Source organism: Labrus bergylta, chromosome 12 (genome assembly GCF_963930695.1).
Source record: "Labrus bergylta chromosome 12, fLabBer1.1, whole genome shotgun sequence".
Lineage (NCBI taxonomy): Eukaryota > Metazoa > Chordata > Actinopteri > Labriformes > Labridae > Labrus > Labrus bergylta.
The window spans coordinates 26,510,316-26,523,890 of NC_089206.1; the positions used below are offsets into that span (position 1 = coordinate 26,510,316).

A 13,575-nucleotide genomic window follows, 5' to 3' on the forward strand; every position below is an offset into this window, starting at 1 on the left:
CCAACTGAAAGCGAAATGGTGTGCTGAAAATGATAGAGGTGATGGAATAGCTGGACATGGTGCTGAATATGCTAAATAATTGTGCTAACGGTGAAAATGACATAAAATGATGATGATGCCAAAAAAAGATGAAGGTGATACTGAAGATGATGTTGAAAAAGATGAAGATGCCTAAAGTGCTCCCAGTGCTGAAAATGATTGTTAAATGGACTTGAGTTTGTACAGTGTAACACTTTTCTAGCCTTCTGACTGCTCATACTGCAGGTCACACCTGGCAGAGGTTGCTATGAAATGGGATCAAGATGATATAGCTTTATAAAATTCACTTTATTACACGCTTTGATTTAGAAATATCTTTACAAAATTTAAAACAGAAAATGATTTTTTAATTTTAAAAGGCAGTGTCAGGTTCAAGATCGTCAACTAGAGATAATAAACCAATTTATCTTCTTTAATCGTGTTCTTCAGCAGCTGCAGTCCTTCAACAAACTTGTGTGTGTGTGTGTGTGTGTGTGTGTGTGTGTGTGTGTGTGTGTGTGTGTGTGTGTGTGTGTGTGTGTGTGTGTGTGTGTGTGTGTGTGTGTGTGTGTGTGTGTGTGCGCGCGTGTGTCTGTTTGAACTCAGAGATGCTGCTGCAGCCACAGCACCGTGTTGAGGAAGCAGTCCGCCTGTGTGTCCACTCTGGACAGAGAATGTCCATCTTCAGGAAACCACAACAATCTATATTGAACAACAGAAAGAAAGATGAAGCCAGTCATAAAAAGTATGAGCCTGAGATTAATCTAAACCTCGGTTCATTTCTTATGGGTCAGAAAGTCAGGGTGTGTTCTTATTAGATGTTGGCTGTATTGTACCTGACAGGCGACTCTCTGCTCTTCAGGACTTTATAAAGCTCCAGACCCTGATGAGGAGACACTCGCCTGTCTTTGCCCCCGAGCATCAGCAGCACTGGAGCCTTGATCTATAAACAAGAACACCAATAAACATGTGAACACACGTGGTTTTATGTCAGTTTCTTCAACTTCTGCTGAAGTTTCTGTAAATTCTTTCTTCATTCAAAAAATAAACACATTTACACACACAACTACAGTGTTGATGAAACAGACTCCTGACCTTTGCTCAAGTGTAATCAAAACTTCTGACTACATAACTTGAAGCCTGACTTGGTCCTCATGGCAGACTTCGCATGTAAATGTAAATGTGATTGTCTTCGTTCCCATTCTAGAGGGTGGTGTATCTTTAAACAGTGGGTCTGTCATTTGTAATATAACAAATGTGTTTATTTTGCATGTAAAACTATTCATTAGCTTTCCTGTGTGCTGGCCTTTGAAGTGTCCAGTAATTGTAAAAATGTGTGTGGTTTTATGTAAGTGTGGACTACAGATGAAATTAAGCTATTGTGCTAATTCCAAATGTTATTGTGAATATTTACAAAGATGTGCATTAATTCCATGTTGATTAATGTGTCCTACCCTAAGATATATCCTGAATTAAATCCTAAAATGACCATACTATATCATGAGACATTAAGTAAACATGCTTTGTTCAAGTGTTGGGCTCTGTGACAACAATGCAGCAGACAGTATGTCCTCAGTCAAGTTTAGATTCCGGTGCAGAATGGTTTGTTGTTGTTTTGACCAGAGAAGTAGGCGGTTTTAACGAACAGCCACACAGCCTTTTAGGACGCCCAATGGTTTAACAGGAAAACAGAAAACCAGTAGGTGTAGCAGCGATGGAAGCGGGCAAGCAAACTGGTTCAGATATAGCGGATTCTACCCGACCTAAAAAGCACAAGCATTTTTCTAATAAGCTCCACAAGCAGACACCTGGTAGGATAAATATTAGAGATGCTTTTGAACAAGGAAGAGAGGTTAGAACGCAGAAATGTTTACACAATTCCCATGAGTGCATCGGCTCTAGGGAAGAGGGGGCGAGGGAGACACATTTTGAATTTGGACTGCAGTACTTAATTTGAAGGCTAGGTGTCAGAGTTACATATTGCTCCTTTAAAGGTTCCAGAAGCTGCAATTAGATTTACTGCCAACTCTTTCCCTTAAGGCAACCATATTAACATGCAAATAACGACTGGTCTCTGATATGTTGATCTTTTGTACATTATCATTAATAGACTGTCGTTAGCATCCATGTGTGTCTGACCTGAGCGGCATGTGTGATGGGAGAGCTCTCCAACATAGCAGCCAGTGCTTCAGCAGTAGGTATCTGGTCATACGAGTACTGAAAGCCCACACTGCTGTAACGCCTGCACACACACACACACACACACACACACACACACACACACACACACATAGATAAGATTCAAACAAAGCCGTTAGGATATACTGCAGTGTGTGGATGAGTTGTTAAGTACGAGCTCGGTCTCACCAGTCCACTATGTCACTGGTGCCCAGTAAAGTAGCTGCATTGATGACGGGGTTCCTGGCTGCACACGCTCTGTAGAAGTCTGGATACTGACCAACCAGATGACAAGACAGGAAACCCCCATGAGAACCACCAATCACAGCCAAGCGTTTGGGGTCAAGGGTGATGTCCATCCGGAGTGCAGTTAACACGGCTGTCTGGGTACAGAAACAGAAGTCCAGTCATTATCAGAGTGACGGTGAGCTGACTCTACCTGGGTGCATTTTGATCATTTTCCAAACAGTTTCATTTTGTTGTTAGAGTTTTGTTGCCAATTTCCCTCTACTAAGAACTCTGTGAGCAAGTACCTGCACATCTTTCACATCCTGGGTTCCAATCTGACCAATGAGAGACAAAATGCTGTCCTGACCGAACCCTGTGGACCCTCTGTAGTTCACTAGGGGAGAGAAGGAAGACAGCGTTACCAAAAGAGAAAAGTGTTGCTGTAGCAGGTATATAAATTACAGTTAAGCTATCCTCTTAGCCAAATCAAATCAGACCAGCTGCTGGTTTGACTTTCACACACAGTGTTTGAGATGAACAGAAGTGTCTCACCCATGAGCACAGCAAAGCCAAGTTTAGTCAGTCCAGCTGTTGTGATGTTCCACTCTGCAGAGAACTGGGAGTGGGGGCCTCCTAGAGAAACAAACAAACATACAGATAAAATCATTTTATTTCATTTTGGTAAGGTGTTTAAAAACGCTTCAACCCTGTAAACAAAAATAACTTTCAGATAAGTGGAGTGTATAAACTCATACCATGGATGAAGACCACCAGAGGTGTCTTGGCCTCATGAAGGAGATGAGACGGTTTAACAAGGACAGCACCGAAATCTAAACCAGCTGAAGAGAGAGACAGACAATAAGATGGAGGTAAGTTAAACAAAGCATATTTTATTTTGAAGGAATCATTTTGTATTTCCTCACATGCATAAAACTCCTGAAGTCTTTTATTCAAGGACAGATGCATGTGTGAACACAAACACCCCAACTATACCCCAATCTTTTTCTGCCAGACCCCGGTAACATTTCTGCATTAAGTCGGGGTGAGCAGATAAGTTCAAGCAGCGTGATATTCAGTAAAACTTCCTGCAGATGGGAGCAAGTGGGGGTGATGACGTTTATATCGTAAAACAGTAGCAATTTTTTTCTGCTTGGCCGTGTGTGCATTCACCACTCATTCATTGATACTATGAATACATCTAATTTCACATAGCACTGATAAGAAACACAAAAGAAAATGTTGTATTAGTCCGACAGCTTAGATTTCAGATTTAAGTGTCTTTTATACGTCATGTCTTGCCTCCTGAGACACCCCCCCACCCCTCCCCCGTCCAAAAGGGAAAACTGTCAGCTGAAATTTTCCAAAGTGCATGTGGGCTAACAGCAATCACCATTCAAACCTAATTGTGTGTATTTGTGTATGAGTGTGCACAGCTCACAGTAGTGTGTGTTGTCCTCCTCTGGTGGAGGTGTAACATCCAGAACCGTCCAGTGGAAGTCAAAGGTCATCGCCGGCTTCTGCAGCGTGTGCCAGCTCACCGCCTCACCTGCCGAGGGGAGGAAACCCACCCTCTGAAAACAAACACAAACCAACACAAGCACATGTTGTTGATTGAATAAAGAAAAAAAAGTAAACTTATCAAAGCACTATGCAGTATTCATGTGTGCTGTCCGACCAGAGTGGGAGGTGTGTTGGGGCTGGAGCAGCAGACGACCATCAAGTCCTTCTGGACCGTCAGAAGCTTCCAGCTGCCATAAACTTTGGAGAGATCAGAGAGATCTGCAGAGGAGAGGAGAAACAGAAAAACAAGAATAAAGAGAGAGGAGGAAGTGGTGAAGGACAGACTGAACATAAGAGACATGATAGAGTGAAAACAAAAGTCAAGATGAAGGACTCATAGACTTTATGGAGGGATTTTATATTTTGTTATTAAATCGCACAGCTGTTGAGGATATATGGTCCAGCCCTTGTGTTTGAAAGAATGACAGATGTAGACAACATGCAGAGGATACATCATTTTCATTTCAAGCTCCTTTGAGTATGTGCAGAGTTTGGCACCCCTAGTGGACAAATAGGTACATTTCATCTCTCTGCTGATCTTTTTCTGAAACTTCTTCAACCTGCTTTCTTTTATCTTTTAATGACTTTGAGGTTATGTACGCTTTATCAGCACACGTCTTGAATACTGTAATGCTCTGTACGTTGGTGTTCTGTTTATGTGTGAAACTACTTCATCCTGCTTTCTTTTATCTTTTAATGAGCATCTTGGTCTCGCCTGCAGCTCGTTCAGAATGCTGCGGCTCCTCTTTTAACCGGCAGAACAAACATGAGCACATCTCCCCGATTTTAGCTTCACTTCAGCGGCTCTCCGTGCATTTTAGGAATGATTTTTAAGATTTTTTAATAAACATATAAATCATTACACGTCCTGGCTCTGTCTCTCTGACCCATCTTTTATCACAGTCATGCTGATCCACTGATTGGCCAAAGGTCAAAGTTCAAAGTCAGGGATGACAGGGCAGTGCTAAAGCTCTGGAAAGCTGTGTCTCCACATGTGGACACACTGCCTGTTTTTAAATCAAACCTTAAAAACACACTTTTATTCCTTGGCTTTTGGCTTCCCATGAGAGAAGGCCTTTATCCCTTATGTTTATTTTGGTCTTAATGCTTTTTTAAAAATCTTTTTATGATCTGTTGTTTTTACTGTGGTTTTTGTGTTTTAAATCGGCTTTATAGATACATTTGGATTAGATTGGATGGATTTTAAAGGAGAAGGTATCACTTAACGTAAATCTTTTCCCCAGAATAATAAAGGTTTAAAGGCTGTTTCCTCATCGTCATCTACCTCATGACAGCAGTTAGAGGCTTTAAAATTACAATTTAGAAATAAATAACCTGGTCACTAATCGTCTAAATTGCCTTTTTTCAGCTCTTAAAAGCAACAGAATTTGCTTCAGGCTGTTTTGGGACCAGTTAAAAACTACTCAGGAGCTTTGGATGGTAACTCGATCCTCATTGTAAGATTAAAATGCCAGCGAACATCTTTGATGCTCAGTGCTTGGACCTGGGTTCCTCCTGTAACTTTTGACTTTAATTTTAAAATCCATCCTGCAATATTAAATCTGTTGGTCCTGATACCTTTCTGTTCTCTCTGTTGGTCTTGATGATGAAGATTCAGAGGTGGAGGAGGAGGTGGAGGAGGAGGAGGAGGAGGAGGAAGGAACAAAGGATCTGGTTGGGGGAGAGGAGGAGGTGGAAGATGAGGAAGGTTGAATTCAGAGGGAATGGTTGAAAGTGAGATACTGGGAGAAGGTGGCGGTGGAAGAGAAGGGGAGCTGGGAGACAGGAGAGAGTCACTGGGAGAGGGGGGAACTAGCAGTGTAGAAAAGGGAGAAGGTGGAGGGGGAAGGAGAGGAAAGGTGTGAGGAGAAGGAGGAAGAAGAGATGATAGAGAGAAAGAAGAGAGAGAAGGGGGAGGAGGGAAAGGAAGAGATGGAGATGAGACCAGAAGAGAGACAGGAGGAGGAGGAGGTGGAGGAGGAGGAGGAGGAGGAGGAGAGGATGGACTCTTACTATCAGATAGGGAAGTAACTTTGTTTGTGCTTCTGTCGACCAAAAAGAGACTCTGAGGAGAGAGGGAGAGAAAGAGAGGATGAGGGGGGGGGAGTTATTAAGTATACACCAAGATGTGATTAGCATAGAGTATTAAAACTACTGATCTTGACTATGGTCATGTAGAGTAAGATACTAATAAGCACTTGATAATGACTAACAAGAAGCTTGTATGTCACTCATTAGCACACTAATAAGCAACTAGTTAATGATTAATGTGTAGGGGCGTGTCCAGACTTTTATTTAACTCAGTTGGCCCACTGACTTATGCAGGGGTGGCATGACCTTTGTGGTCACACACACACACACAAATTAATCCAACTTTTTTACTGCTACTATCCCCACTAATGATCTGTTCTTGTAAGAAACACAATTTTGCAACATATAGATAATTTTAGCTTGATTCTTTAAGGACTCATGAACAAAGATGTTTGTGCAAAGTCACCATTTTAAGTCCTTAGAAATAGAATGCAAACTCTTGTACGCTGTCTAACATAAAAAGATTTATTAAAATCTTTTTTTAATAAAGTCCAATTTAAATAACACAGTGTGCACAAGTATTTCCTATGACATTTTTATGGAAATAAAAATGTCATGTTATTTATAATGAAAGTATTACCATTAGCCTGTTGAAAACAGCCAGAGCAGTTGATTTCTACTTAAGTCCCGCCTCTGATTAAGCAAACAGCCTATCATAGATATCACAATTTTGGGGTGGGCACCCATCTGGACACTCCTCTGATTATGTGTCTGTTTACCTTCCAGTTTCTGCAGGCGCTGCTGAACACCACTCTCTGACTGTCTGCAGACCAGCAGCGGGGGGCCAGAGCCTCGTACAGTCCTGCAAACTCACCTGAAACACAGACACATAGAGAGCATTAACTTTATAACTTTATCTTACTAATCACTGCAAACACTGGACATGAACAATGTAAAGGTTGACAGTCAGTAAAGTGATAAATAATGATATAATAAAGTTTGTATGAGGGTTTATTTTGCTGTGTCCACCAGAGGCAAGCAGTGCATCACTCTTGAACTTATCCATATGTTTTCATATAACAGCTGCTTAAACTGGTGAGGGATATTGCCTGTTTTTTAAATTATTCAAAATAAAAAAAAATTAAAATCTGAGTCACTTGAAATCACCAACTATGATCAGGGGAAACTAGCCGACTTCAGGTTACCTTTAAATGCAACAGATGTTGGCTTTCAGGACTGTTTTTGACTCACTTACTTTCTTTTTTTCAAGTCTAATGGTTTAAGCCCAGAGGAGTCTGATTCCAGATACACTTCAGGGCGAGTTCAATATCTATGCACGGCACTAAATGTAGTCTTTATAATCAATAAGTAATAATTGTATTTAATTCAAAATACCAAGGGAACAATCACTGATACTGTATGTACAGAAGTTCTCATTTTAGATACCTGTCAGTCATGATCATGTACTTCTTATTATAAACCAATAAATCCCATATATTTGAATTTTGACCTGATGATGGTGTGAAAAAGGGGGAGGGAAAAAATGTACAATAATTCATCCTGAGACAATGAATAGCCACATCCACTTGAATCCTCTTGCATGGACCACAGATAGCAGGGTGCCTGTTTTTCCTACTGTCGCCCTGCTAATGTGGCTAAAGCTAACACACCTACCAGGCTGTGGTCTGCTGACAACATCCAACAGTGTGGAATGTTTCCCACTCTTCAAGTCCAACTGTGGAGGATTAACAGAAGAGAATTGAAGTGAATCACATATACACATGTGCAGATCGACACAGAAACACAGGACATACTTGCTGCAGACTGAGGCACTGGTTGTGAGGGCCGAACACTCGACCCTGCAGGTAGATCAGTGTAGACTTGTCTGGACTCAGCCTGGGGCAGGACACCGACTGATCGTCTCCAGACAGACACTCTGGTTTAGAGGAGGGAGGACAAACAGGGGTCACATGAGGCCAGAGTGTGTGTGAGTTTAACTTATAAACAAACGGACAAAGACAAAGTGCTCACCACAGTTTCCATCCAGGTCGAGTTTGAATAATGCTGACCTGAAAAAGAGACAGAAAATGATACTGCAAACTGAAGACCTTCTATATAAAATAAACATATGGTGTGTGGCCATGGTTCTCTGATTGGTTCTCTGAGTGAAGAGACTATCCCTCCAACTCCCTGTACATACAAAATATGTAACGGAGTGAAGAGATAGTCTCGATACGATAGAAAAAGTAGTTTCTGTTGACCAAAGCAGACAAACCAAACTCCTTTGCTTAGGTGGCCTCTGGCATTTTTTTTGCCGTCTCTTCCAATCACAGCTTCTTTTTTTTCCACTTGAACATTTTTTCATATTTAAGCAAAGTCAAATTTATTGACACTAGCCATCTTACCTGCGGTTGGAGCAGAACCTCAGCCCAAGTCTGAACGGTTTGTGGTACCAACCGACAAAAATCACAGACTGACTGCCTGGAGTCCAAAGAGCCTGATCAGCAACACACCAACACACACACACCAACACACCAACACACCAACACACCAACACACCAACACACACACACACACACACACACCAACACACCAACACACACACACACACACACACACACACACACACACACACACAATGCATGGGAGAAAGAGAGGGGGGCTTTAAACCATTTGTAAAATAGTCAACATTGTATCAATCAGAGAGGGAAATCCTCCCTGGTACTGGCCTAGTGTAGTGATAGTTTTCAGTCTCAGGCTTAAGTTTTTATGACAACACTACATTAAGGATTGATACAGAGTACGGGTATTTTAGGGTAAGATTCTTTTATTAACGAGAAACAACCAAAACATCGCTCTCTTCAGGGTTGGGGGACTCCATTCACAAAAAAACAGGCACTTTGAGGCAACACAAGTCATCTAACAAGTGAAATTCATTTAAAAAGTCAATGGTGTCTGGTGACTATAAAGACAGGAATGTTTGCATCTCACTCGTTTACAAGAAGGTTTAAATCTGTGAGGATCAAAAACATGAGCCTCTCAATGGTGCACATCTTGAATAAGGCACTGAATAACACTTAAGCCCATTTCACGACTGCATGCAGAAGCAATCTGTTGGAGCAATTCAAAAACTTTTGTCTTTGAGACACCATAATATGCAATAAATAAAGCATCTTCTACCTCCAATTACCGTTCAAGCTGTTGAAATGATCTACATTCATTTATAGTTATGTTTTCATTTCTATTTGTGTGTTGCTATGGTAACGAGAGGAAGGTTAGGAAGTGGGTGCTTTCATTGAGGAAGGTCGAGGGAGTACTGAACATATTCTGTTTATATAACTTTTGACTAACTGCCATATTTTGTTGATGTTAAAATGCCAAATGTAAAAAAGATTCCAGAACAGCCATATCACACAGAGCCTCACCTACACCTCTGTTGACATAGTAAGTAGAACATTGATCATATAAAACACGGCCAATTCACCTGTCCAGGTGAGACATCTGTGGGGACACCCTGCAGCACACTGACGGAGCCGCTCTGCAGATTCAGCACACAGATCACAGGAGCGCTCTTATTGGTCAGACCCTCCCCCCAGTCTTCACAGTACACACTCCTGTCCTTTAAGACATGGAAGGAAATAGTTTTAGTTAATAATATGGAAGAAAAGACGCTAACCTAAACCTAAATGTTATATGCGTGTGTGAGTGCATGTTAGTGTGTGTGTTCCACCTGTGTTTCCATTGATGTGTTCTTGCTCTTCTCAGCTACATACAGCAGTTTGTTCTCACATTCTGACCACGACAGGCAGCCAAACTGAGCTAGGAACAAAACAGCAAGCGTTTGTATAAACACAAAACAATATAAGAGTGCAATATCCCCAAATGCCCCCATAAGTAAAGCTGTCCTACCATCGTGGTTCACTCTGCCGTGTTTGTTGAGAGCAGTCAGGTTGAGGCATTTCCTAAGGCCGTGTTGGTCCCAAATCTGAATTGAAAAAACAACCAGAAACACCAACGGTGTGTCAGAAAGCTCAAACACTGATATTACAGAGGATATTGATGTCTGTGTTTTTCACCTCGAGGAGCTGGTGGCCTGCTATTTCCATGACAACCGCCCTCAGGCCTCGAAGGGGAGAGAGTCCACTCAGTAACCTGAAGAGGAATAAACGCTCCCATTAGATTTAGTGTGTTTGCTTTAGCTTCATTTTACACAGGAGGCGTCTCTGCTTCACATCAACGCAGCAAGATGGGGCCCTTTTTGCCTTGATTAGATAGGACAGCTGAAGAGAGACAGGAAATGTTGAGAGGAGAGAGTATGGGGAACAACATGCAGCAAAAGGCCAAGGCTGGTATTGAACCCACGACCGCTGCAATGTACGTCGTCCGTACATGGAGCATGCAACATATCCTCCAAGCCATCTGACGCCCCAAGTTATAAATAACTTACAGAAACATTGCAAAGAGGAGAGAGCACTGAGCACTGCTCTGACTTAGTATGGATCAAACTCATCAACAGGTGTATTAGTTACTCTCTTATTTGTGGAAAATGTATAAGGTTTTTTTTTATTATTACATTAAAAGCTGCAGATCTGTATTAAGTTTGTGGTTTATGAAGTGTGTGGGCCATTGTTGGGTTGTCAGGTGTTGCAGTATACCAACACTTTCACAAGTATTCAATCAATCAATTTGTATTTGTATAGTGCCAATTCATAACACATGCTATCCCAAGACACTTTACAAAAAGAGCAGGTCAACACTGTACTCTTTGTTATATTACAGGTCTAGTGTGTGTTTGTGTTTTGAAAATTTCAAAAAATCAGAGAATCGAAAAAAGGCCAGGTACTTTGCGTTTTCTGTTGTATCTTTCATCACAAGAAGTAAACTGATTTACACAATGGCAGTGGCGGCCATTACTGCGGTGGCATCTCCGCGGCTGCCGCTGCCTGTTAGTTGTGACAGCAGCTTTTATAGTTGGATTAAAAACGTCAGACAGCTGCTGATGAAGGAACCTTAATGAGGAGATCTGGATATGATTTATATTTGACATATTAGACACCTTTTACACCTGCAGCTGGTCTGTGATGATTACATGATTACATTATGCTCTCTAGACGAACGTTAAACAAGATCATGAATCACCTGGTGATGGATAAGTGACACATAGATCACTCAGAGAGGACAGAAATTTCTTATAATTATTATATTATTGTCCCAATCCACATTTGAAGAAAATCACAGTGCTCAGCACGGGCTCATATACAGTGTGTGTTGCTCTCGTACAGTGTCTCATTCACAGTAGTGTGTCAGACCCGTCACTGTGAAATAACTCTGGAACCAAACTGTCACTCTGAATGTACAAATAGGTATATATTATTTAATGTAAATTATTAAGCTACGGACACTTTTAATGTAAATACTGTAAAACTCTACCTCATCATGTTTACATCTTTTGCACTACTCATCACTGCACTATGATCTTATTTAGTCTTGTACATATTAATCTTTGCTTATTTGTGTATTTTTGTGTTTATTGTTGATATTTAATATCTGCTCAGTGAGGCTAAGGGTGGCACCAATCACCCCTCATACAGCCTGACTTACAGACGGATGTGCGTGCAATTCTTTTGTAAGTGTCATGCATATACACGCTGTAGTACTTACAGAACGCACGAGCGTGCATACGTGTGGGACTTTTATGAAATAATCAGACATGCTGCGTGCATGTGCTGACACAAACCACCCCCCACAGTGTGTGTGTGTGTGTGTGTGTGTGTGTGTGTGTGTGTGTGTGTGTGTGTGTGTGTACTCACTCTCCGGTCACAGGAACACATGGTCCAGGTGTGAGGACAGTCCTGATACTCTTGTGGTCGTTGCTGTCTGTGATCAGAGTCCACTGCTGTGAGTAGCACATCCTGGAGCCTCGGACCATGTCGCGCTGACTCCACTCTGGATGTAGAAACAGTGACAAATGCTAATTGTTTGTAATCGTTCTATTTTAGTAATATAGCTATAGTTGTCATTGTGGTACCACTACAATACCTTTAGAAAGATTGGTGTTATTTATGTAATGCTGAGGCAATTTAAACATCTGTTTTGGCTGAATCTGCAGAAGCATTTTTAACAAGAGACAAGTGTCTTCACCTCGACCTACAATCCAATCTGCTGCAGTCAGGCACACTGCTACTATCCCATACAAACAGATGGGGGACTCTCTTAACCCTTTTAAACCCTTAAGACACGATTCTGGACCTGCCTCTAATCAGCACCTTGTCATGAAACCCAAACAAATACAAACACTCATGCACATAACGTACACACACATGCACAAAAGCACATACCAAATAGGCCTAAACATTCAAAATCCCCTCAAGCAACAAAACACCCACAAGTCACGTTTTAGAAGCCCCAAGCTGCAGTTTCACAGGGTACCATTGAACTCAATATTATCTCTATAAATTGGAAATGCACACCTCTTAATATGTAAACCTTACTTCATCTTCAAATTAGATATTGTTTATCGACATATGTTCTTTATTTGTTCAGTCCAAAATGTAATTCTTTCATAATTAAAAAAAATTATAATGGTTCAAAAAACACCAACAAAAATGGAGAAATAGTAACCTCCATAACACTTACAGCTTACAGGAGTTCTCCAGTTTTGCAAATTTTAGATGTTATATTAAAATAGTTCTTCAAATTTCTGCTGATCATAAATCATTTTAGATCTTTAGGTGAAATTGCTGACAGTAATATCATCTGTGATGTTCAGAGAGAGAGAGAGAGAGAGAGAGAGAGAGACCCACCAACATCCACTGTATAGATCCGGACCTCTGGGAGCTGCTCCTCCTTCACACGCGCTGTAACAGGCGTCGGGAGCCCGCTGACCTCCTCGTACACCCCGGCGACATGTCCCGGCTCCATCTGTGTCTGCCGCTACACAAACACACCCACCTCATTATAAAACTAACAGTTCGTGCTCGACACTATTAGCTCAGGGAAGTGCAAACTCATTTTATCAAACACTAACCTCTTCCTGTACGCAGCCTGTTAGTTAAATCAGTCGTTGGGTGTAAATTAACTTCGTTGTCGTTCATTTGTGTGTCCACATTTCTCTCGCAATGACTTCACCGCTTTCCCTACACTTGATTCAACATTTCTCAACAATGATTGTAACGCACCAGGGCCATGTTGAATTCCTGAATGGGCGATACCACTTTGCCTCAGTTTGGAGGGGTGTAGTGGAGGAAACAGACCGCAAGGGGTCAGCAGAGGATCATAAAGATTCGTATTTGTTTTACTTGCAACATTTCTGTTACAATTCTAGTCAAAAATGTCTAATTATTGTGATATTTATAAAATGAGCTCAATTTAAATCTTAATTACCTACAGTTCAATGATCGTTTCAACACCGTGTTCTCTTTTGGGCTCAAGATGATCAGGCTCCAGGTTTACATTTTCTTTTTGACAATTGATATCTATACTCATATCAATTTTAACACTTAACTGGATGTCAGAACCAACAAGGTATGATAAGAATATTTGAAAACAATGTCCATAAAT

At 41.2% G+C, this 13,575-nt stretch overlaps 1 protein-coding gene across 2 annotated transcripts; it reads right to left on the reverse strand.

The window, feature by feature from the left end:
- Positions 1 to 308: 308 nt before the first annotated feature.
- On the reverse strand, positions 309 to 13,223 carry zgc:136971 (S9 family peptidase). Of its 2 annotated transcripts, XM_065961624.1 has the most exons (23): positions 13,043 to 13,223; positions 12,819 to 12,948; positions 11,826 to 11,961; positions 10,092 to 10,167; positions 9,925 to 10,000; positions 9,746 to 9,834; positions 9,500 to 9,634; positions 8,421 to 8,512; positions 8,047 to 8,084; positions 7,830 to 7,951; positions 7,690 to 7,750; positions 6,795 to 6,889; positions 5,998 to 6,049; positions 5,563 to 5,655; positions 4,100 to 4,203; positions 3,863 to 3,995; positions 3,180 to 3,263; positions 2,977 to 3,057; positions 2,730 to 2,818; positions 2,386 to 2,579; positions 2,158 to 2,260; positions 855 to 961; positions 309 to 720 (listed from the first exon to the last, which is right to left on the reverse strand). In XM_065961624.1, the coding sequence occupies exons 2-23, from the start codon at positions 12,934 to 12,936 to the stop codon at positions 621 to 623; spliced, it is 2,178 nt and encodes a 725-aa protein (XP_065817696.1). In that variant the 5' UTR covers positions 12,937 to 12,948; positions 13,043 to 13,223; the 3' UTR covers positions 309 to 620. The 2 variants fall into 2 exon arrangements, with proteins under 2 accessions (XP_065817696.1, XP_020502187.2); XM_020646531.3 differs by lacking the exon at positions 5,563 to 5,655 and having other exon boundaries at positions 13,043 to 13,222.
- Between the last annotated feature and the right edge of the window lie 352 nt (positions 13,224 to 13,575).

Coding starts and splice junctions, on each gene's coding strand:
- zgc:136971 (XM_065961624.1), bottom strand. CDS start 12,936: ATGGAGCCGGGACATGTCGCCGGGGTGTACGAGGAGGTCAGCGGGCTC. Junction 6,890..7,689: donor TGTCAGCAGACCACAGCCTG/GTAGGTGTGTTA, acceptor TCTGTGTTTCAG/GTGAGTTTGCAGGACTGTAC. Junction 5,656..5,997: donor AGTTACTTCCCTATCTGATA/GTAAGAGTCCAT, acceptor TCCCCCAACCAG/ATCCTTTGTTCCTTCCTCCT.